Source organism: Miniopterus schreibersii, assembly GCF_964146895.1.
Source record: "Miniopterus schreibersii genome assembly, chromosome: 12".
Taxonomy (NCBI): Eukaryota; Metazoa; Chordata; class Mammalia; order Chiroptera; family Miniopteridae; genus Miniopterus; species Miniopterus schreibersii.
Genome location: NC_138112.1, coordinates 46682521 through 46707432, shown reverse-complemented (window position 1 = coordinate 46707432; position 24912 = coordinate 46682521). Strand labels below are relative to the sequence as shown.

The window sequence follows — 24912 nt, the reverse complement described above, 5'->3', positions numbered from 1 at the left end:
AAGGATAGTATTGAATTTTCGTGGAGGCATTTGCCACCACACTGCTTTGAAAAACTCTTGCAAATGCTGGGGCTCTGTGGAGGCAGGTGAGAAGGGTTCTCTACAGTGTCTGTTGAGTGTTGGACCAGTATGTTCCCAAAATGCTGGCTGTCCCAGGGCAAGTGGAGCTTCTCCGTGGGACAAATGGTGTCACTGGATGCTGATAGGGGTGCACCCAGGGGACCCTCACTGGCATGCTTCATTTTTCCTGCTCTCCAGGCATGGCACAAGGGGTTAATATCTCCTGTGGCTCTATTTTGGGGCAACTGGAGTGTTCCCAGAATAGGACTCTTTGTTGAGTAGTCTATTTTGGGAGGCAGGCCCTACTGGCGTTTATGTAAGCAAGTCTCTGTGTGTATCTGGGGGTGTGGATGTGTGCACAAGTGATTTCTTGTTACTAATTATAAGCAGCAGCTTTTGTGAGCCAGGGAATTGAAGGGGTGTGTGTGTGTGTAAGGGGTATGGATTGCTCTTGCTGTGAAGAGTGGAGTGCCCACTGTGTGTGCCCATGTCATGGGGCAGTTGCCATAGACACAAGAGTAAGAGAGTAAATGTGGAGACCTTAGGACAGCAGGCAGGGATGCCTGCCATGGCCCCTTTGTGGGGTGTCAGGATATGGAGATGTGCCCATCTGTCATCCTCTGGATTCCCTGATGCACATGGGGAGGCTGAGCGTGATGGCCCTCAGTCTGTAATCTGGAGTCAAGTGGTCTCCAAAAGGTTGGTCCTAGGTTATCTAAGGCCCATCAACCAGTTCTAACCAGGAATAAATCTGAGATTCCACTTCCTACTGTAGTCTGGCACTTATTCACTAGATTCTCCTACATCTCCCCACAGGCCAAATCCACATATGTTGAAGCAAGAGAGAAACCAAAGACCTTCCAGCATGGTCAGCGAAACATCCACGACTGGGACCACTTCCACCGTGGAGGCCAAGCCTGGCCCCAGGGTGAGCTCCTGGCTGCTCCTACCTTCTGTCCCCTCTTTGTAATCAGAAGCCCATTTGACCTTCACCCTAGTTTTGCAAAGGAGACATGCGAGAAGTATACTCCCACAATGATAGATAGGGAAATCGAGGCCAGTTGGGGGTATGCCACTTGTCCAAGAAAACAGGTGGTTGCTGACAGAACTGGGACTGGCATCTAGGCCCTTGGATGCATTCCTCATTTTCCAGGCATATCTTGGAGAGGACACATGTGTGCTGGAGATGGCCTGGAGAAATCTGTGACAGATGGGCCTGAGGAAGGGTGCCCTTGAAAAGGGCCCATAGGTTTCTGGGCTCAAGATATGGGAGCACTGACTGAAGGGCAGGGAAAAGAGCCAGCATTAAAGAGGAGACAATGCTGGGGACCTAACCCAGCTAGGAGGGAGACATATCTGGTCACTGGCAAAGTCTGTGACCAAAAAGTAGCTTTGTTCCAGGAAGCTGTAGGACATGTTGGGGCCAACAGCTGCTGATGAAAGTTGATTGAAATATCCCTTTAAATTTTTTCCTCTGTGACCCAGATGGGAAGCTTGCCAGGCCTTGGACTGGCCTTTTAATTAGAATGCTGTGGCCATGTGCGTGCCTGTTCCATGTCTCCTCACTGTTCTTTTGATCGGAGGCCTGGCACTTAGAGAAAGGCAGAGGGAGCCTGCAGCCCTCCCATCATATGAGTGCTTTTTTGTGCCTCCCTGAATCCTCCCTGCTGCTAGAGTTCAAGTCTGTTTTTTCCTAGATCATAAAGTCCAGCAACAAAGTCCACAGTTTTGGGAAGAGGGACCAGGCCATTCGGAGGAACCTCAATGTTCCCGTGGTGGTGAGGGGCTGGCTGCATAAGCAGGTGAGCAGGTTGAGGAGGGAGGGTGGGGAGGATGCCTTTCCTTACCCTGGCTCCCCTGGGAGCTGGGGACGGAACCCTTATTAAAGGGTTCTTTCTGTTCCTGAGTTTGTATGAAGCAGGTAGATCTCGCCCACCGTGCTGAGCGATTTGCTGTTCATTTTTATGAATGGATTGTCCACTCAATGGCTACAGCATCCCTCCCGAAACCTACTTGACCACTTTGGCCCTTGGTGCCATTTGCCACCCTGGGGCCCAGACGCTAGTGTGGGTGGGCTAACAGGAATCCAGCCCTACTGCCAGCACTTGCCTTCCGGATGTTAAAGAGTCTTTGTTATTGGGCCGAAAAATCCCTTTTTTCCCTCTTCCCCAGTCCACCACACATATCTAGCTCCCTAGCACCTCAGGTTCCACATCAGCCAAACTCAGCTCGTTGTCTCCTCACCTCTCATCTCTTTTACCCCCAGTCTGCTTTTCTGGATCTCAGGTTAGAACCCTCAAGCACCATCACCAGCTCCCCCCCCCCCCCCCCACATCCATCTGGTCAGGAAGCCCTGTCGCCTGTGTCTCCCCGAGGCCATCCTTCATCTCCGTCTTCTTCATCAATTGCTCTGCCTCTGGTCCTCTGGCCATGGATAGGCTGTGAGCTCCCAGGGCCAGAGACCATGTCCCTCTCGCCTCCTTCCTCTCCTCCATTCATTCACCAGGTATCTGCCATGTTCTCACAGCAGATATAGGAGGTGAATAACATGTAGTTCCTGCCCCTGAGGAACTGATGGTCTGTGGGGGGGCAGCAGGAGGAGCACAAATAGACACATGCCTCACATGTCATATCCTCACCCAGCACATTCTCTCACCTATCATAGTATCTGAAAAACACACAAATCCAAGTCGCTCCACATTGAATGGAAGGGAAGTACAGTGTCTTATGGTAGAGACAAAATCAATCTCTTATGGTAAAGAAGTGAACTTAATCAAATGAGAACTTTGCTTCATTGATTAGTTAGCTAACTTAAACTCTTTGTTTCATACTATGTAAATCAGTTTTCTCATCAGCACAAGTGAAGGCATTTTATAGAATGGCATTTACTTAAACAAAACTTTTTCTTAAAAACTGATTTCATTTTTAAAGGAAGAACTATATTTATATTTTTGAACCTATATGTTTCTTTCTAAAAGATGGATGCTTATAATATAGTAATGTTTCCAGAAAAAAAAAATCTTCCTGGGGATCAATCACCATTGAGTCTAAAATTTAATTTCCTAGTGAAAGAATGTCTCTGTGATAAAAATTCATTAATTTATTGGAAGAGAGAGTGCATATGGGCAAGTCAAGTTTGGGGGGGGGGGGGGAACAGCATGCTCAGACATCGCCCTGATTTGTTTTTTTGCTTTGCAGGACAGCTCTGGGATGAGGCTGTGGAAAAGGAGATGGTTCGTGCTTGCTGATTATTGCTTGTTTTACTATAAAGGTGAGCTGGGGCTCGGGCCACCAGGGGCTCGAGGGGTGGTGGGTGATGCAGCTGGTGCTCAGAGTCGGTGAGTGAGCTCATTAATAACCTGTTGACCTGCCGAAGTGTTCATTTTTCCATATATGGATGGTTGGTGACGTCATGTTTACAAGTCCCAGCACTGGAAATTCCATTTATTGAGTTAAACAGGATCTGCTTTGCTACTACTTAGGGTCTCAAGATCTGGAGTTGTGTGAGCTTCTGCCCCACTTAGGGCATCGGCACACCTTTGACGTAATCTGTAGAGGTGGGACGTATAGGTGAATCATTGTATTTTGTAACCTGTTATCTGGATTTATCCACTGTGATATTGGATGGACAACTGGTGGATTGAGTTAGCCATGTGAACATTGATAGAGCCTCAGTACGTAGTTAGGCTGTGCAATGGTGAGGAGGAAGGTAAGTCTTAAAATATGGAGGAAGAAATAGCTTATTTTAGGACAAGACTAGACTGGTAGGTGCTTTAGAAGACATCTGAAGCGCTTAGGCAGTTTAGGGGGAGTAAGAAGTTAATTGCATATTGGAGCATTTGGGGAGGCTTCTTAGAAGAGAAGGGATTTGATTTGGGCTTTTAAGGATAGGTACTGCTTTGCTTGTGTGTGGTGGGGGCAGGGAGTGGACATTACTCGCAGAGGAAGTAACTTTAGTAAAAGTACTAGAAGCAGAAGAAAGTGGAGTGACAGATCTGTGAGGCCAAAGTGAGTCTCCCATGGAGGCTGCACTGGGAGATGAGGCTCAGGAGGTGGGTTAAGGCCAAAAGGCAATAGGACTGTGACACCAGCCAGAGGAGGTTGGGCTTCATTCTGTGTCCAGTGGGCAGTATGTTTCCAAAGTGCTGCTGAGTAGGAGAGTCACAGGACTACTGTCGTCAGGAAGTGGCCTCTGGTGAAAGATGATTTGGAGGAGAATGGGAATAGAGTTGGAAGGTAGGACATTTCACACACGCTCTAACTTTGCCTGTGAGGTTTGGTCCACCCAGGTGCCCTTCCCCATCCTTGAAAACACTCTAAATATCACTTTCTGAAGCCTTCTTGACTTCCCTAGACTGTGTCAGCCCTGCCTTTGTGTTCTTGCAACACTTGGTATACTGTCGTATTTCAGGTTTTAGCAGGTTGAGTGTGTTTACCTGTCTGTTTTAGCCCTTGGGGAGAGGGCCCTGTCTGATTCACCTGTGTAGCTCCAGCATTAGCACAGAGGTCCCTGGGGGACAGCTGAATGGACCATCAGTGAATGCAGTCATCCTGGGGAGAGATAAGGAGCCCTGAACTAGGGCAGTGGGATGGACCAGCCCAGGGAAGGTGCCACAGAAGGTTATTCTGATGTGTTTTTCCATTCAAAGACAGCCGAGAAGAAGTGGTCCTTGGGAGCATCCCTCTGCCCAGCTACGTCATATCGCCTGTGGGCCCTGAGGACCGCATAAGTCGCAAGTATTCCTTTAAGGTATAGCTTCCTCTCTTCTAGGGCTCAAATTCCATCCTATGAAACTGTGTTCCCAAAAAAGGCTTTATAAAAGCAGTTATTTTTTTGGGGGGGGGGGGAAGAAGTTAAACTGGAGAATTTCAGATTCATGTTAACAAAGTTATAAATTCTTTACACAAGAATAATATCACATCTTTCATTTGTATCTGAGCTTTTGAGTTCCCCAGCCTTGCTCAAATATTTAGACCTTGCTTTTCCTCTCTCTTCTAGTCCTATGATTGCAAGTTGGACACAACCCTTCTTATGCTTTCTTATCATTGTAATCGGCCATCAGTTACTTAGTGCAAATGATGGTCCCTCGTAACTGATTTATATCAGTTATGTTATGAAAACTTACATTGAGCCCAGCTAGTGTGGCTCAGTGGTTGAACATCTGCCCATGTACCAAGAGGTCACCAGTTCAATTCCTGGTCGGGACATATGCCCAGGTTTCGAGCTCGATCCCCAGTGGGGGGCATGCAGGAGGCAGCCAATCGATGTCCCTCTCTCATCGATGTTTCTGTTTCTCCCTCTTTCTCTAAAATCAACAAAAACATATTAAAAAAAACCCAACTTACTTTGAGGGTTAGGGGGCCTGCCTGTTGAAGAGATTTTCAGGTTTGTCTATTTTGTTTATCTTGCTGAAAAGCAATAAGAATCAAATTTGGTTTCTTTTCTGGATCATTGAAGATTCCTAGGGAAATCCCTTTACCAGTAAAACCCCTTTTGTATTTCCTTCGTTGCCATGCAATTTGGAGTGAGTGGGAGCATGATAATTGATGGCCAGCCTTTGGCAGCCTCTGGCATCTTCACCACCAGGGGTGGAGGCTCCAGAAAGGTGGTGATCAGGCCCAAACTTGGGAATCTTGAGGTCCTCTCCTTCAGTGGCCTCCACAGTTCCTCCACTGCTGATATTTCTTGGATCCCCGGGGATGGTGAGGGTAGGATGGGTTGAATGTCCACATTATTGGCAGTTGGAGGAGAAGTCTCACTGAAGCAAGTGGCTGCTGGTACCAGTTGCCACGGGGAAACACCTCTCAGAATAGAAGGCACTGACATGCGTTTCAATCTGCTGTAAGGGCGCCTGCCTACACTACTTATACAGCTTGGCTATTTCCATGTTGGGGTACAATAGGAGTACTAGGCAGTAGGTACTAAAGCAGAGGTTGAACAGAAGTCAATTTTTCCAGCCAGATAGTTAAAGGACCATGGAAAGCACATGATAAGACACCTTCAGTTCTTTGGGAGGGTTAAGGGAAAGTGTTGATGTGCAGTTTCCATGGTATCATTGGCAAGTGGTCATCTGCATCAGCGTCTTGATCTGGGGTCCATTGTGGTGGTTGGAAAGTCAGGTCTCATTTTTCTCACCTTACCTTCCTGAGCTGATGCTTTGGCTGTTCATCGACAGGTGTGAGCTGTTCTCTTTCCCTGGACTGTCACTATCCCCGTGACTCCAGAATTGTGGTTTGATTCTTGGATCCTCTCCCTCATCATGTTGCATAATACAGTGTTGCCTTTTCTGATTTGAGTACTTTAATCCATGTTATCATTGAATACTTGTGGGGAGCCTGTGAGGTCAATATTATTAATATTAACTTCATTTATTTTTTAAAAAATATGTCTTTATTGATTTCAGAGAGAGGAAGGGAGAGGGAGAGAGAGAGAAACATCAATGATGAGAGTCATTGATCGACTGCCTCCTGCACGCCCCCTGCTGGGGATTGAGCCCGAAACCTGGGCCTGTGCCTTGATCGGGAGTTGAACCGCCATCTCCTGGGTCCTAGGTCGATGCTCAACTGCTGAGCCACGCCCGGCCGGGCTATTAGCTTCATTTTATAGGTCAAGAACACAAGGATCAGAGCACTGAAGAAACTTGCCCAAAGTCACAGATATGGAAGGTGATGGAGACAGAATCTAGACCTGCGCTCCATCCTCTTTGAGTTGAATTATAGGGCGGGAAGACAATTTCTTTCTCTCCCTCCCTCTTATTTCGGTTACCTCCTGCACACATTGTCAGAGGTGGGAGGTGACTTGCCTTAATGCTCATTGTTTCATTTTAGCAATGCTCTTCTATTTAGTAGTTCAGGAGTCTCTCCTGCTTATTGTTGGCTCTGAAAACATTTTGTTTAATGCATTTCAGACTGGTCTTTTGCAGCCTGAAAGTCTCCCTGAGAAAACCTTCCTTTCTAGGGCCAAGTGTCGCTGTTGGGCAAGCAGTCAGGTCAATGATGTTGTCTGTCATTTTGGGGGACAGCATTTGGAATATTCTCAAAGTAACTGATCATAACTATTTACATCTCATCTTAACTCTTTATTGGGAGTTGTGAAAATAGATTCTTGGAAAACATCTTTTATGTGTCGTAGATTCTTCAACATTTTTTTTTCTTAGACTTCACTAAGAGTGTTCCCTAAATCTTTTGTCTGGGGGACAGATGGCATGCATGTGTTTGCAGGGGGACCTTTAGGGGAGACTCTCAGGATCTGAGAGCAGAGAACAGCTATTGTTGACAGATCTGGTGGTGGTCAGCTGGTTCTCCAGAAAGGGCTGTGGTTTCCTAAGGATGAAAGGGTACCCTTTCCCTTTGGGTTGCAGCATCTCTTTCCTTGGATTGTCCCTTTTAGGGGCCAGAGAGTGGGCACCCTGGGCTCAAATATTTATTGAGCACTTACTATATGCCAGGCACTGTTCCTGGAGATACAGCAGTGAACAAAATACACAAAGTCCCTGCTTTCATGGAGCTTATATTCTAAAATATATAATATATAATGGCAGGTAATTATAAGTGCTGTAAATAATCTGTCACTGGATATCGAAATCTGGGGAAGTTACTTAACATCTCAGACCTTCATTTGCCACATCTGTAAAACAGAGATTCTGTCCCTACTTCTGTTGAGTTTAAAATGAGATTAATCTCTGCCTTGGCCGGTGTTGCTCAGTGGTTAGAGCATCGGCCTACACACTAAAGGGCTGTGAGTTCTGTTCCCGGTCAGGGCATATGCAGGAAGCAACCAGTCAATGTGTCTCTCTCACATCGATGTGTATGTCTCTTGCTCCCCCTTCCTCCCTCCTTTCTACTCTCTGAAAAGCAAGAAAGCAATGGAAAAAATATCCTCATGTGAGGATTAACAACAAAAAAATTGAGATTAAACTCTTGGAAGTACTCAAGAGACACATAGCAGTTATTCAGTAAATCTGCACCCCCTGCCTTTTTTTTTTTTTTTTTTAACACCATCTTCCTATGTAGATTTGGTTAGGCTCTTCCTTGCAAATTTAAGACAGGTCCCTGCTTATCAGAGCACAAGGGAAGCAACTGGTGTTGCCTCTTGTTTGGAAACTACCCCCCAGTGCTTCTTAGTGCCTCCTCACAGGCTCTTTGCAAGCACCCTGAGGCTTCCTAACACATAGTAGGTGCCCGGGGATTTTCAGTCAAATGTTAGCTCTGTTCAACTTTGTAGCGCCTCTCAGGAGAGACAGAACAGCAGCCTCTTTGACTGGCACACAGCACATTTCATGCCCGAGCTGTAAAGCACAGTGACTATCTGCAGCTGCCTGCTGTTGCAGCTAATTTTTGACTCAGTTCCAGTAATTGTGTGCTTCAGAAGAACCAAAACAGGGATTCCCGAGAGTCTGCTGCCAGGGAATGAGGGTTTATTTAAAGTCTTTCTCACGTAAGCCTTGGATGTGTGTACCTCCCCATGCGTGAGTAAGATAAGTCAGAAGCAGGTGACACCTGCATGGCTTCCCTGTAGGGGAGCAGACACAGCTGTCCCTGGGCCTAATTGCTCTAAGAGAGGGGAATGCAGCTGTGGCGTTTTCCAGGTGTGGAAACAAACTGGGTGGTACTTGGACTTTTAGGCTGGGACAGGGGAGAACATGGCCCAAGTATCTCCTTGGTTTGCTCCTGGAAGTGAAATGTGTGCTAACCTCTATGTCCTGGGTTTCCATCTCAATCTTACAGGCTGTGCACTTGGGGATGCGAGCGCTCATCTATAACAGCTCTGCCAGGGGCTCTCAGGCCGAGCAGTCTGGCATGAGGACCTACTACTTCAGTGCTGACACCCTGGAGGACATGAACGCTTGGATCAGGGCCATGAACCAGGCTGCGCAGGTGCTGTCTCGGTCATCGCTGAAAAGGTCAGTCTCAATGGAAGGTCCCTGTCTGAGTGCTTCCTACACCAGGATGGGGATCCAAATAAGAACTCTTTAGTGCCCTAAGTTTCACCATTCATTCACTTGTATTAAGTATTGCCCTCTCTTTGAAGTCATTTTTAACAATGAATTTTTCTGGGAGGAGAAGAAAATACATATTCCCTCACAGGTGCAAGGTCCCCTGGAAGTGGCCTAGTCCATGCTCTCCATTAAACAGAGAAACACACAGACCTGGGAGGGGGACATGACTGCCTGGGATACACAGCCTTGGAACTTAGTGTGTGCTACTTTTTTTCCTCTCTTCTGTGTGGTGGAAGGGACACCTTGGGGCACCAGATTGGAGAGGAGGGAGAGGGCAAGAAAGATCTTGCAAACTGACAGTGTGCCACAGACTACCCACCGTGCTGTGGGGGGCTGACCAGAGAACTGTCTTCCAGCTGCCCCTTCCCTCCAGTAGGCAACCCAAGGGTACAATCAGGGATCTTGAAATTTCCACATCTGTTGGCTGTGGTTTGTTCCCTGAGAGAAAAAGCAGAGAGGCTTGGAGAGGGTTGGGTCGCCCTGGAAAAGTCAGGATGTGCTCTTAGCCAGTCCCCATCTGACACGAGCTCCCTTCACTATCCGGACACCTTGCTCTGCTTAGAGTCCTCTTTGATAATGGCCTTCTTTTGTTAAGGCCTCAAAACAAAAGGGAATGCAAGTGGATTTCACCTGGTATGTTTTAGTTTGTCAACCTTTTCCAGTTCACGTGTATGTGATTTTTGATATTAGTGGTATTTCCTAGCTTCATGCTCACTTTTGGTGAACAGACCTTTGGTATAGATGGTAACCTCCTTCAAGAGGCCAGGTTGGGGTCAGGGTCTACCCTCAGAGCTTCCGCAACAACTCAGTTGAGTGTGTGTCATGCTGTTTTTTTACTTTTCCCTTCAACTTTAAAGTATCGTAGGCTTCAGGCAGAGGTCATCTTGTTATCTTTTGCATGATGACATAGTAAGCTCTCAAATGTCTGTTGAATGTGTGAGAGATTGAGAGAATGAATGAATATGTTGGATAGGATGGACCAAAGACTATCGTGGAAGTTTCCACGTGGGCCCTGAATCAGTAACTCTTAATTACGGGCAAGTTTGACTGTACCTCCAAGCATTGTCATCCAGTCTGAGTTTTTCTGTTGTGCCCATGATAGTGATAGGAAAGCTCTGCCATTAGCCTGTATGAACTCTATTCATAGTGCCACTGACATCTCCTTTCTCATCCCAGGAGAAGGGATGACACATTTTGGGTTTGACACATCTTCGAGTGCACTTGCTGGTCCCCAATACTCACTGTGTCCTACTTTTCTGTTTTATATTTATATTTATATATTTATATTTGTTAAATATATATATTTAACTACAATAAGTGAAGACCTTTTATTATTTAAAAAATGAAAAATGTCAAAGACAAAGATATCCTTAATCACCTTCCTGAGGTCATCACTGTTACCAGGTTAATGGGTATCCTATTAAACTATTTTTTATTCATTTATATACATACAAGGTGTGGCAAAGTAGATTTACAGTTGTGAGTATGCAAAACATAGAGTTTATTCTTATATATTATTATTTATTAATTGTGTTATTTTCCATACAGACAACTCTAAGCCTACTTTTGCCTTACCCTGTATATGCACTGAGAGAAATATACAGGTTTCTTTTGTGCTTTTTAAAAGCGTGAATGATCACATCTTGATAATCGTTCTATATCAGTGTATATGGACCGACTTTATGTTTTGACGGTTGTATGGTATTTCATACTCCCATAATGTATTTCAGCATGTGTTAAACTTGGGATAGTTTTTCTCTCATCTTTAACTGTTATACATAGTCCTGTAATGACAAACTTTCTACAAGCCTCTGCATGTGTGAGTCTTTTAGATCGTTGGGTCAAAATACAGTGTATTTTAAACTTTAATCAGTATCACCAAATTGCCATTTAAAGAAAGCTGTGTTTCACTAGTGAGAGTACTTATTTCCCTGCATCTTTGCCTGTATTTGATATTATGCGGTTTTTAAATTTTTTGCTGAGCTGCTGCATAGATAAATAGTATCTGATTATTTTAATGTGTGTTTGTTTCCATGATATGGGGATCTTTCTGTTTATTGGCCACTTGTATTTCCTCTTCAGTGAATTGCCTGTACCTGTCCTCTGCCCATTTTTCTACTGAGTGTTTGCCTTTCTCGTAATGCTTCCTTTCCTACATGCTCTGAAGTCTGCCTCGTTGAGGCTGCAGCTTACTTCCTTGCAGAAGTTGGTGGTAGGCTCTCCAGTCTTGTGGTTCATGGAATCTGTTTTCCCCCTCTTTTGAAAATCGGAATGCTCTTTGCCAGTCTCCAATATTCTGGCATTTTCCTGTTCTCTTTGATTCCTCAGAGAACACCTGAGAGGTTTCTTGAGTCCATCTCTGAGTTCCCTTAGGGCCCTGGGATGCTGCTTGCTGGCCTGGAGCTCAGCCACAGGAGGCTGGGCCTCTCCCGTCTTTCTCCGCATCTTGGTCCTTCAGTCTTTCTTATCCAAGGTGGTTCTCCTTTTCATGGTGAAGATCATTTTTCTTGATGAAGATACAGAACTCAATCCAGAAGTTGAAGAATTCAGCTTTATTTAAGGTGTGTCATCTTCCCCAAGTAGAGATACTGATGTCTCATATTTTTTAAGCCCTTTGCTCCTATATGTTAATTCTTTGAAAAAGAGAAAGCTTGTTTTTGTTTTGCTTTGCTTTAAATGAACAAGTGGTGGCTCTTTCTAGATTTTACCCCCTTTGCCGTCACTTGCGTGGGTCCATTCCACTGTGGCTCTGTGCTTGACCTTGTGCCCCACCTTCATTTCTCAGGCATGTCCTGTTAGAACATGGACTCTGAGAGCACCTTGTGTTGTCACACTGGTTTCTTGAGACCAGCAGTGGAAACTGAGTTCATTCTTGTGTTCCAGCTTTGGTTGGTTCCTCGTGGCTGACTAGGGCTCTGGATCAAAGATAACCGGAGAATGGGATTGGGCTTCACAGGCAGAGGCACTATGATGGATAAACCGTGTCTGCCTTTAACCATTCAGGATTAATTTGGTAGCTGAGACTTGGAGATACAGGATATAATATTTATTTATTATACTCCATACAAACATCTGTAGACCTACTTTTGCCCCACCCTGTATTTTACTTTTTTCTACCTGAAAGTTTTATAATTAACTCTAAGGTTTTGTATTGTCCCTAGATTTCTTCTGAACTTTTAAACTTTGTTCTTATTATTTTTTAAATAAACTCTTAAAATCCCATAATCATGTTTTCCCCAAGGTTCCTTCCTTTAAAAAAAAAACAGTTTGTTCTACCTTCTGAGTCAGAAGAAAGACAGTGTAGCATTTCCTCTTAATTTTATGAGAGACGAATTGCCAGCCAAGCAAATGCAGACTTATTAAGTGTTCCTTTTTTTCAGAATAATATGTTCAGACATTTGGTTAGTTAGAATTATTCATCAGGCAGAACTAAACCTTGCCTCTCCTCTAATTTGGTGATCTGTATTGGAAAACTGCCATCTCTGTTAAGCGGGGAGCCCAGTAGTAGTGCTTTGTTCTCTCCCCTCCTTGATTCTCACCCAGAAGCTTCCATCCTTGGTCAATATAGGCAAGTGCTTTCTGCGAGAATGTGCTATAGTGGGACTCCTGATTGCAGGTTACAGAAGGTGCAGACCGATTTACCTTGAAGGGGGAATTTATTGGTTCATGGCACTGAAAGGTTCTGGATTGATACAGCTTTAGAAACAGCTGGGTTTACAACTCAGGCAATATCATTATAAGTCATTCTCTGGGCTCTGCCCACCTCTGGGTTGGATTCATTCTTGAACTCCATGTGGAGGTCCCTGGCAGATCTAGGATCTGGTGGCAAGGTAGCTGCAGTAGCCCTGGGCTCATGTCATCCAGGATTAAGTCCAGCAGGAAAGAGGCAGAGTTGGGTCCAAAGCTCTGAGATCCATTATGATTAAATAGGCTTAGATTGCATTTATACCCTAAAGCATGTACTGTGGCCCGGGAACACACGTGCTGATTGTCACAGGCCTGGGATACATGCTCCATTGCTGAGAACCAGACCCTGGGTCTGAGAGTGCGGCAGGATGAATGCCCAAGTAACTTTAAGACTGTGGGCAAAGGAAGGTGAAATAACCAGGCCAGCTGATTCACCCCTTACTTCCTATTATATTGATTTCTTATACCTTAAGTATCTCCTCCCAGAGCGTAGTCTCTGAGGTCAGGTAGACCTGGTTCATACCCCAGCTCTACTACTTCCTACCTGTGTCACCTGTGCAAATTAGGTATGCTTTTTAAACCTCAGCTTTTCTTAGCTCTAGGGTTGTTGCAAGTATTAAATAAATGAATGGATAAAGTGCTTACAGAGTGCGATGCCTAAGACGTAGTAGATACTCCATATCACATATTCTGGCTTCCATAGGGTTTGGTTTAACAATATCATTGGCTCTTTCTTCTTTACACCCTTCCAGTTTCATCGTTAATCCTCTGGATCACACGGATGATGACTTTCCTGTGGGAAAATTGCACTCCCTTCCTTGCCAGGATGTGCCCAACCTCTAGCAGTGTGAACTGTAGTTCAACAACCCAGGCTCCTGCAGCACCGCCCCTTAGCCTGCTCTTCACCCCCCCCCTCCTCCAGCCTCTTCCTACAACATTCCTCTGACCCAGGAGCAGAGCCGAGCACCCTCATATGTGTATCGTGCTTGGCTCAGGGTTTTGCAGTTACCAAGTGCGCAGTCAGCAATGGCTATTGCTGCCATTGTCCCCATCCCAGTAGCGATAACTTATTGTAAGTAATGGTACTCTTGTAAGTGCCCTCACCCTCTTGGACTTGACAGTACTGACCTTGCAGGATTTTTGTAGGGCTTAGAGATGGGCTATGTCAAGTTTGTGGCATGCAGTAATAGTAGACCCAGCATGTAGTAGTGATAAGCATTGGCCACAAAAAATGAATGACCCAGAACTGTGACCGCCATCTAGGGAGATGGGAAGTGACTGCCACCTGTGCCAGAGCTCCAGACCAGCTCAGGTTGAGCTGGGCTGGTTGAGTGTGACTTGCCCAGGTAGAAGGAAGAGGGAAGAATTCTTCAGGCAGGAACAAACGAAGTGAGAACTGGCCGACATAGAATAGCTTTCCGTTCTTCTTTGTCTGGTTTCTCAGTCCTTAAATCTTCACAGGGGACTTTGCCAATAGTCACTCCACCGAGGCAAGAGGCACCTCAGCCTGGCAGTCTGGTGTTTCATTTCTTCTCCAGCCTTGCTCTTCTCTAGGGGAGGGCAGCCTGGAGAACTGGGAGTGTGTGCTCAGAGCTGTGGGCCCTCTGTTGTTCATTTAGAGCAGAGCATGAAAGGTACCAGATACCTTTCCCCTCCCAGGGGGACTGACCTATTTAGCTCTGGGGAAAAGAAGAAACCAACCTCTGTCTTCATTTCTCTTCCAGCCATTTTCTTCCTCAAATGCTAGGAGCTCATTCAAGTGGGCAAGCCTGCCTTAGGGCTCCCTAGAGAAGTCAAGTCCCTTTTTCTTCAGCCTTTTGTACAAGTCTGTGGACGGTGTCCAGGATGGGTTCTGGCCTTTGAGCTCACTGTCCTCCCAAGGCTGAGGGTCAGTCCTCGGGACTCGGCATCTGTCGTCACAGGCTGAGCTGGGTTCCCAGGCCAGGACTTCTGCCACGTGACCTGGCTCAGACCAGACTCTCCAAGAATATCAGCGGCCTGGCCCTGGTTCGCAGGCTGCTAGTTGGGTCGTTTAGGTAAGGTGAACAAGCAGGGATCCTCCAGGGGATTGCGACAGAAGGGCTGCATCCACCAATAGGACCGAGGTCCAACCAAGCCCCCTACAAGTTGTCATTCCTCTGCCCACCCGAGTCTTCGAATGAGTTTTAATGTGTGTGTGTTTAGCAGTAAGATAGAGAGGGAAATATTATTCCTTATTTCCTGGTGAGATAAAGGGCTTGGCGTCAGAATAAAATGATAACCAGTGCACAGTTGCTTAGTGTGATGTTACCTTCCCAGTTCTTGTGAAGAAGAGGGATAAGAGAATTATCCCCGGTCTGAGATGTGTTCTCGTCCCACTTGCAGGGGAAAACAAAAATTTGCTCAAAGCAGACATGTAGCCTTGCTTTGATGTGCTGAAAATGGAGGGGCACAACCCCTGCAAATAAATAAAAAAAGGCTTAGCCCTAGTGCAGTTAGGAACTGCATTTGGTTGTTAGTCATAGAACAGCCCAATTTAGGATGGTGTGCTCCAATTGGATGTTAGTTTGTTCACAGAACAAGAATCTAGGCTGGCATAGTAGCTCCATGATGCTGTCAGGAGCCCGGCTCTTACTTTCTACCTAGGTTTCAGCAGGTGGCTTTCATTCTCATTTTTGTCACCTTGCTCTCCAGTACAGAGGCTAAATTCCAGGCAGGAGGATGGGAAGGGTTAGCTAAGCCAGCTAAGTGTGCCTTCTTTTAAAGACTTTAAGAAGTCTTCGTATGTCTTATCGGCTAGATCTGTGTTGCATGATCACCCTCAGTTCCAAGGGAGGTTAGGAAATGTAAGTATTTTGCTGGGTACATTGTTGCTTTGAAAAAATTGGGATAAGGAAGGAGGAGAGAATAGATGTTGGAAATCAACCCATTTGAATTTGAAGGCACACTGTGTGCCATACGTGTGCTGTGCTTATTCTGTGCATTGTCTCCTTTAATCCTCCCAACGACCCAGGAAGGCTGGTGTCCCCATTTTGCAAACAAGGAACTTGAAACCAGAGAGGTCAGGGACTTGCCCAAGGGCACCCAGCTTATATTGGGGTGAAGCCAGCACTTGAGGCCAGGTCTGACTGGCTTGAAATCCTATGCCCTCTGTGTGTGTTATGCTCGAGGAGTGACGTATATGGCTCAAATGTCAGGAATGTCACCAAATGTCAGGAATTTCCTGTGTTTTGAACCGTGTCTGGTTCCAGGTGTTTACCGTGATAGCAGTCACCTGCACAGGAAAGGCTGTTTCGTCTTACCTAAACAGCTATGCCCTGAACGGCCAGCTTCTCTGAGTGACATGGTCATTGACAGCTGAGGGGTGCTTCATTCTTTCCCATCACTGTGCTAAATCGAGCATTGTAAGTCTATTTGATGACAGGTCTCCTGATTTGAGAAGTCGTGTGTTAAATTTTTGGGAATACAAGGAGACAGGGAGAAAACCAAAAAACGTTTTTGCCTTCAAGCTTATAACTTAGTAAATTCAATGTTTAAGTCAGGTAGGGTGGGGGAGTAGGGAGCATTACCTCCCCTTTCTTACCTGTGGCCATAGTCTGAACATTTTGGGCACAAGGCATCTTCTATTCATCTCAGCAGCCATGGGACTGGGAGTTGTTCATAACCCCAAGTCTTAGGGCCTAGAACGCTGCCAGGCTATCCTTCTTTTAGCTACCCTCTAAAGGTTTGTCTTGCAGTAAATGCTGGTGTTAGTCTGAAGAAAAGGATTTGTCATACCCTATCACATTTACTTTCAGAAAGTACTGACATATACACGGGTGTGTACCCTCATGTGTGCACGTACAGTAAGGACTAAGGCTTTTAGTTATAAGGTTAGGAGAGCCTGGCACACGCCATGATTTGGAGTGAGTTTATGAGAACAGTACTAATGATTAGATTGGGCTTTAGGATTGTCTGGCTTTGATGGCAGGAGCTATTTTCTGTTTTCCTTCCTTATACCCCCAAGTGCCCATCCCAGTGGGTACATAGATGCTCAGTAAATACACGATAGTTGATCAGGAAAGAATGAGAAATCCACCTTACAGTTGGCGTTGAGACCTTGTACCACAATCCTTCAGTCCTGGAGCGGAAGGAAACCTTTTTCCTTTCAGTTCTAATGTCATACATGTAAGTGGTATATTTGTTTCATAGTCTGGCTTGTATGACAAAGTGCTGTTTAACTTTGGGGTGTGAACAATAACGACGTGCAGTTTCTTAGGCCTCACAATTGGAGTAGCCAGGTGTTAAAGCTTCTTGGCCAGGGCATGACCCAGAGGGCGGCCAGAGCTTTAGGCTTCTAGGCAGCAGCCTTAGCACATCCTCCATGGATGGTTTCCTGAATCTGAGAAATAGTAAAGAAGATACAGGCCAGCTTGGGGTCACACTAGCGTGGTTATGGAGGATTAAAGGAAGAAAGAAAAGACGAAGTTAAAAAACCTTGAGTGTGTACATTGTGGAGCAGAGTTGTCCCTTTATAAATTTACAGTAAGAATGGCTGTTTCTAAACATGTAGAACCCTGAATATGTCCTATATATTCTTACTGCTGGAGTTTATAGGAATGGAAGGGCCCTCAGACATCACCATCTAAATATGTACTATAAAATGATATAATAGGATTCCTTCCACCATAATAACAGAGACCAAACTCAAACTAGCTTAAATGAGAAAGAGAATTTATCGGTTCACAACCAAAAAGCGCAGGGATATATCTGGTTGAGGTATGGCTCAATCTAGGAGCTCAGGCCAATATTTAGGATTCTATTTCTCTCCATCTCTTTCTCTGCTTTCCTTGGAGTTGGTTTTATTTTCAAATAGCTGCTTTCCATGTAGTTGTAGCAGCTCAGGACCAATTCCAACCAGTGTCCCAGGGCTGACTCTGATTGGCCTGGGTAAGTTCATGTGTCAACCCCTGAACCAATCGCTGGGACTTTGGAGCCTCAGCTGGGCAGGGACTAGTAGAGTTCAAAGCAGCTTCCAAACCACGTGGACTGAAAGTGGGGGAGGGTGATCCCCAAACGAAAATTGAAATGCTGTTACCAGAAGGTATAGGGGGTGGGGGTAAAGAAACCCCCTAGTGATGGATAAAAGGAGGTCCAAAGTTTTTTGTTGTTGTTTCCCACAAAGCTTTCGGTTTTTATGGAAAAGTCATGAGCACATGAACAGTGGGATGTGAGATTGCTTTTCTCAGTTCTCCAGGCCCAAGTTAAGGCCAACAGTTAGTATACACTAAGAAGAAGATCCTGTATTAGGGGGTGTATTTTCACTTTTTATTGACATTTTAACTCAATTTGAGCTCCCACACTAGATTGTATTTGCCCTGAATCTGTGCTAATTACTGGTAGCTGAGGTTCCAAGGTTGTTGCAAGGACACCTGGGTCTGGCCACCTAGATGTAAATGCAGCAGCATTTACATTGTATGCTTCCATGTTGAAATGGAGAACTCTCTGGCTTGTCCAGTTGAGGAGTGATGGATCTCAAGGCCAGGACGTTTTTACCCAGGAGTACAAGTAGACTGGCTGCCCTATTCAAGGATCCCTGGTAATTTTTCTGATCCTTCTGGGATGGAGTGTTTTCCTTTCCCCTGCCTCCCCAGTCTAAAGTCTGCGAAGCTTGTGGAGCCACTGCTGTGTCCCTGGTACCAGGCAGCGGGGATGCAGACATACCTAGGACCCTGACCCAAGGAGGTGGGGAGAAAGACAGCTTACAGTGGGAGATGGGCCATTAAAGAGGACTGGTTCTCTCTATTCCAGAAGCCCTTCCTCTAGCCTCAGTTCACACCCTGACCTCTCACCCCTCCCACCCTCTTCTCCATTACAGTTTCCAGGCTTGCACGAATGTAGGCCGTGGACATGCACATGAACAGGCAGAAGAGAGTAGTGACTAAACATGTGAGCTCTGCAGTCTGCCTGGGACTAAGCCCTAGCTCCACTCTTTTCTAGCTGTGTGATCTTGGGCGAATCATTTATCTCCCCTGTGTCTGCAGAGAATTGTTGTTAGGTCAGTGTTCTTGTGGGTGCCTATTTGAGCAATTTCCTAATGAGATAGATAAGTGGTCGTATAAAGAGGTTGCTGTGCCTGTTCTCTACTTACCGTCTTGGAGGAATGTTAATTATGCTGCCGTTGTATTGGGGCTGTGCTAGCAGCCAGTGGGAGAGACTGTGGGCTCAGGAGCCTTCAATCCAAGTGGGATAGCCCCAGATAGATAGGGAAAGATATGGGAATGTGTCACGTGTATCATTTATTCACTCAGTAGTGTTTATAGAGCACCTATTCTGTTCTAGTCTCTGCACAGAAGTTCTGGGCATATGATGCTTGGCAAGATGGGCCTCTTGCCTCATGGAACTCATTGTCTACTTGGGCAATTATAGTCCAGTGTGATTAGTGTGACCATGGAGTCAGTTAAGGTTCCTATCTAGACTGGGTGTGTGTGGCTGGGGTGGCTTCTGGGAGGAGGCAACATTTTAGTCAGATCTCAAAGGAGTCGAAGTTTAAGTAGGCAGAGTGAGCGACCAGACAAGACAAGGTGACCCAGGCAGAGGGAACAGTCCATGCAAAGGCCTGGAGGTAATTTGAGTGTAAAGTGTGTTCTTTGGGGAGTCTTGGCTGCCGGCTGTGCTGCCTAGTACGGGCTGAATATACGCTGTCATTGCAGGGATATGGAGAAGCTGGAGCGGCAGGCAGTCCCCCAGGTCAACCATGCAGAGTCCTGTCGTGAGTGTGGCCGCGTGGGACCCGGACATGCGCGGGATTGTCCTCATCGCCGCCATGAGGACTCCTTCGGCTTTGAGAGGCGGGAGCAAGAGGAAGAACGGTACCGTTCCCACCCCGCGGAGGGCAAGAGGGACAGGAGCAAGGCCAGGTCCCCGTACTCGCCAGCCGAGGAGGATGCCTTGTTCGTGGATTTGCCTGGTGGCCTGAGAGGTCAGCAGGCACAGCCCCAGAGGGCAGAGAAGAATGGCATCGCATATGGCCCAGGAGAGCAGAATGGGACTGGCGGATACCAGCGCGCCTTTCCTCCCAGGACCAACCATGAAAAGCACAGCCAGAGGAAGAGCAGCCTGGCCCAGGTGGAGCACTGGGCTAAGGCCCAGAAGGGGGACGGCAGGAGGTCAGTAATAGACTCAAGATTGCTGCTACCTATGAGTGCAATAATGAAATGACAGTAGCTGTTCTTTACCTAGCATGCTGGCCTTTAGCTCTCCCTCCATTATCTCAAAAAATCACTTAACAGTCCTGCAAGGAGGGGGCAGTAGTCCCAATTTATAGATGAGAAAACTGAGGGTGGGAGAAAAAAAAGGAACCTGCCCAGGGCACACAGATTAAGTGGCAAAGCCAGAGTTCAAACCTGGGTCTGTGAGCTTCCTGAGCCCACATGAGGTAGCGTGCGGAGGCTCCTTTGTTCCCCAGGGAGCGTGCTGTGAGACAGCCTCTAGATAGTAACTCTTCTCTTTTTACACGGCTCCTTCTCTGCATCCGGGAAGTATTTGTAGAAAGAAGAGTGAGTACAGACCCATTTGTAACTTTAGGCACATATTGCAGTGCTCAGACAGTGTTTGACAATAGACTTTATCATACCCATTTCTTCAAGAAGCAGTTTTTAATTATTTAGAGTGCACGCATCCTTGCTATTTGTAAAGCACTGTCTATGTTTTATTATAATTTTAGATGAATTAGGACACATTTATGAACGTGAAGAATTCAGAGTCACCCAGCTTCCATTGTCTCCAGAAGCCACTGTTTTTGCCTTCATTGTGAAGACAGTAAATCCCCCTCACTGTCCTCAGGCTTGTAGAACAAACCACCTACTGGAGAGGTGATAGCAAGGCCATGGTGCATTCAGAAAGCTCCCCACGGGCTGGAAGGGCCGCGGTGGAAGTGCCAGAGCTCAGACCAAGTCTCCCACAGGCCTGATAGACATGAGCTAAAATGCCACATTTCACTTTCCCTGTTTCTGAGCCTCATAGTTTGCACCCTGTTGGCTCTGGAGGCAGCAGTGCTCCTAGGGGAATAGCCTAGGCCTATTTTCCGGTGTGTGGGTCTGGTGTGCATGTGTGGGTTGTGTAACCTCTTTAATCTGGTCCAGGTGGGCAGTGTGAGGGTAGATGGTGGAGAAATCACAGTGGAACCCCCCTAAGCAATTGGTGGACATTGTTGTGGGACAGACACGAGGAGGAAGGCCTTTTGTGTTGTAGCCAAGATACTTTCCCATTCCCACCTGGGAGTGACCAGGTGTCCATTCTGTTTGTTCACATTTTGTGTCTTATTGAAAACAGAAGCTGCTGCTCAAGGACACAGGGGAGGGGAGCTGCTATTCTTGGTGTTGGACTAGGTGGTTTTAAGTGACCTTCCTGCCGAATGAGGCTGGAAAGCTAGGGTTGTATCATGCAGCTCCTCATATTAATGTAAGGAATTTGGATTTTATTTGAAAAAGCAAGGGGGAACCACTGGCAGGTTTTAAGCAGGTAAGTGATGTAATGTGATTAATAATTCACAAAGAAGTTAAGTGCCTGGGAGGAGGCTGTTGTTGTGGTCGAGAATGGTGACAATGGATATAGAAAAAAAGATTGGAGGTACACTTTGGAGGCTTAAAAGCAAAGCTTGTCAGTGAATGGGATGCGCAGGATGAGAGAAGGGGAGAAATGAGGATCCCTAGAATTTTAACTTGAATAACTGGGCGGTTCTAATATGGGGAAGGCTTAGAAACAAGTTTGGGGGGGAATCAGGGTTTCTATGTTGGACATATAAGTTTGAGAAACCTCTGACATATCCAAGGGGAGATGTCAGGTAGACAGCTGGGTATGGATGGTGGTGGTGAGGTCTGAGGGCTGTTTGGACGTGCTAATTGGAGGCAATCGGCACAACACTTAGAAGTTAGCAGCGGAAGAGGGATCCTGCAGAGAAGACAGTGTGGTCAAAGGGAAACTCATGCTAAGTTAGCCGTTTCCTCTTACATGTAACTCTTAGGAACTGAAGTCAGTGTGGAGCTGGCTAGGGGACATAAGAGCAGGAGAAACCAGAGGCAGGGGCAAATGGGAAAGGCAGGGGTTTCACCCTCATGAGCCGGTGTTTCCTGATTAGGAGTTTGTATTTAATCCTGAAGGTCCGTGAAGGCCATTGGTGGACTTTCAACAGCAGCCTGGCCTGCCTGGCACTGTCACTGAGAATGGGGGCTCAGAGGGTATTGTCGGGAAGAGGCAGGGGCGCAGAAAGGACTTCCCAAAGCCGTGTGACTGCTATGCAGTTATAGGTTATTCACTAAAATGTCTCTGCATGACTGTTCCTGGCAGCCCACAAACCCGCATTATCCTGCTACACACAGCGGTCTGTATTTGGGGGTGGGGGTGCACATTGAGGAGCTGAAGGATGAGATGTCAACATCAGGAGATAAGAGGTGCCTGGGAAGGTGCTGGACTGTCCCTAGGATGTGAGGTGGGAATTGCAGCCATTCTTATCTAAGGGGCAAGGTGACATCAGGTCTGCGGATGAAAACAGTTCATTGACCTTGGAGGTCACTGAGCAAGCGGTGAGAGGAGTTTCAGTCTAGTGGCAGAGGCACTTCTCAGTGGGCTGAAAAGCAAAAGCGAGGAATTGAAGGCAGAGCATGGACTACCCTTTGAGAACAGAGCTGTTGGTCTCGGAGTAAGCAGAGTGCTCCGTCTCTGATCATTCACTTGTATCTTGAAAGGACTGACAGAGCCTTGCATTCCCAGAGGTTTGTTTTTTTTTCTTTTTTCCTTAAAGATATATTTGAAATCTCTTGCAGTCAAGTAATAAGTCGATCTGGCTGCTCAATAAAGGAACCCCCTCTATTTGAAAATACAGACGATGGATATCTCTGTTTTGTGTATGATTTAGACTTTGCTAATCTCATTAGATGGAGCATGTTGGACATTGGAAGGAGGGTTTTTTTGGGCTGTACTGGGATCTCATATTCGTGGCTTTAGACCATACAAGAAGTTGTTTCTAACTGTTCTTTCAGTACTTGGAGATATATATTTTATTTCACATCATTAAATTCCTTTAGAATGATGGTTTGTGGGGGACAGACTGATGTACCCTAGAATCAACACATTCTAAGGGATTGTTCTGAAATTCTAGCCTTCTGTCTTTGCCCTGGGGTTTAAATTAATGCACACTTGTAAATTAAGAAGGCATGGGAGAGGTTGGGGGTGGAATCAGGGACTCAAACATCACAGTGAGAAGCAGAGTAGAAAGTGACAGTCCTGCACAATTGATAAGGAAGTTAGGGTGAGGGATATCTGCCGAATAAGTAATTGGTTATAAAATTTGATGCTATGTTCTGATGTCACCATTCTGTAGTGGCCATATCAGAATATCCTGTTTGGTTTGGTGCCTTTTGGAACAGGGAGGTCCCATAGCCACAGAGCAGGCTGTGAGAGCAAGAGACCTTAAGCACCCCAGTGCTAAGGCTGGAGTTGGGGCCAGCAGGGGGATCTGCTGTCAGGAACTAAGCTGCTGTGGGAGCTCCTGCCTGCTCCCAGGGTGATCTTTGTCTGTCTTACAGCCCTACCTACCTCCTGGGTCCTTCCTTTGGAGCCAGGGCTCACCATTGCACTGGGATCTTCGGGGTTGCCTCCAAATGGCCAGCTTTGGAGGGAGTGGCAGGCAGTGCATAGCCAGAGGGCACAGGCTAGCGGACAAGCTGAGGGCTTTGGGGCACTGCCCGGTGGGGGACTGACCATGGGACATGTAGGTGCACCAGTGGGCTGCAGAGCCAGACCAAAGGGGTATGGGAGCACAGGTAGGACATGCTTTGCATAGTTTCCATTTTGCTTCAGGAAGGGTGAACAATGGTTAGTAAAGTCATAAGCTCCCCAGGGGAAGGTGCAGCCTAGTTTGTGCTCCTGCCATCTCCGCTGTTAAGAGGATTCAGGCACTGCCTCTTCCTCAGAGACATGGTCCCCTCCGACGCTGGGAAATCAGTAGCAAACCCTGCCACCTGGTGGCAAGGAGACAAGCTAAACAGACACACTAGACACGTCTAGGTTGAAGAGATCTTAACATTGCCTCTTGTAATTGCAAAGGTAACACTAAAAAGAGAGAAGAAAGCTACCATTTTTGAATGGCAACTATTCCTAATCCTTACAACAATCTGTTAAGTGCTTCTTAGTGTCCCCATTTTATAGTAAGGAAAGTGTGGGCGAAAATGATTCCTGAGGACATACAGTTAGGAAGCAGTTGAGATGAGTTTTAGAACAATTAGAACAGTTATAATGTTAGCCACCTGAGGTCTTGTTAAAACACAGGTGGCTGCACCCCACCCCCAGAGTGTCTGACTTGCGGGTTGGGGTGGGACCTGATAACCTGCATGTCTAACATACCTGGTGGTGCTGCTGCTGCTCACAGACCACACTTTGAGTAGCACTGACTTAGAACATTGCCTTGCTCGTGGCCAGCACTATATAGGAGTTTGTTAGATAAAATTGATAGATAAAGGCGGAGTCAGGATTTCAGCCCAGGCCTATCTGATTCTAATGCCCGTTCTCTTTTTACAACATCATGCACCTCTCCGGTTTGACTTTTAAGGCTGAATAAAACTCTGTACTTTGCCCTTGACCGAATTTTTCTTTCACAAAATAAGATGGCTGGTCGGTTGTAGTTTTCACAGTCGCATCCAGCTTTTATGTGCTAGCGTATTTGTATCAAGACTTTCTCAGACTGCAGACAATCTCTCAGATCCCTGCCCTGAAAGGATTTACAGCTTGGCTGGGAAAGAGATGTCTTTAAGTGTGAAAAGGTTATGGCAATATAGGACATCAGAAAAGTTGCCGACCAGACTGTGACTAAGTTAGAGCAGAGCAAGACCCCAAGGGCTGTGACATTGCAGAAGGCCTCTGGAAGAGGCGTGGGACCGTGTCCTGGAGAATGGGTGAGATTGGAGTGAATAGGGCCCCGAGGAGCCCATGTAGGTAGGGTAGGGAAGAACAATATTAAGAGAATGAGGAGAGCTGGGAAGGGAGCACCGCTGGTGAAGTCCCTTCTATGCATCAGGCATGGAGCCTGCATTCTCTCACTTCTTATGGACTCAAGAATAGCCTTATGAGGCAGGTAATTCTGTCCTCATGTTCCAGGTAAGGAAGCTGAGCCTCAGAGCAGTGGGGCACATAGCCAGTGGATGTTAGAGCT

General features: G+C 46.4%; 1 protein-coding gene across 4 annotated transcripts in view; it reads left to right on the top strand.

The window, feature by feature from the left end:
• PLEKHA7 (pleckstrin homology domain containing A7) overlaps nucleotides 1-24912 on the top strand; it is a 192577-nt gene that overhangs the window by 128425 nt on the left and 39240 nt on the right. For all 4 annotated transcript variants that reach the window (XM_081153006.1, XM_081153004.1, XM_081153005.1 and 1 more), the window contains exons 5-10: nucleotides 877-988; nucleotides 1758-1862; nucleotides 3259-3331; nucleotides 4710-4810; nucleotides 8788-8963; nucleotides 19418-19873. In XM_081153006.1, coding sequence (XP_081009132.1) covers nucleotides 877-988; nucleotides 1758-1862; nucleotides 3259-3331; nucleotides 4710-4810; nucleotides 8788-8963; nucleotides 19418-19873 — 1023 coding nt within the window. The remainder of the gene's footprint in view (nucleotides 1-876; nucleotides 989-1757; nucleotides 1863-3258; nucleotides 3332-4709; nucleotides 4811-8787; nucleotides 8964-19417; nucleotides 19874-24912) is intronic.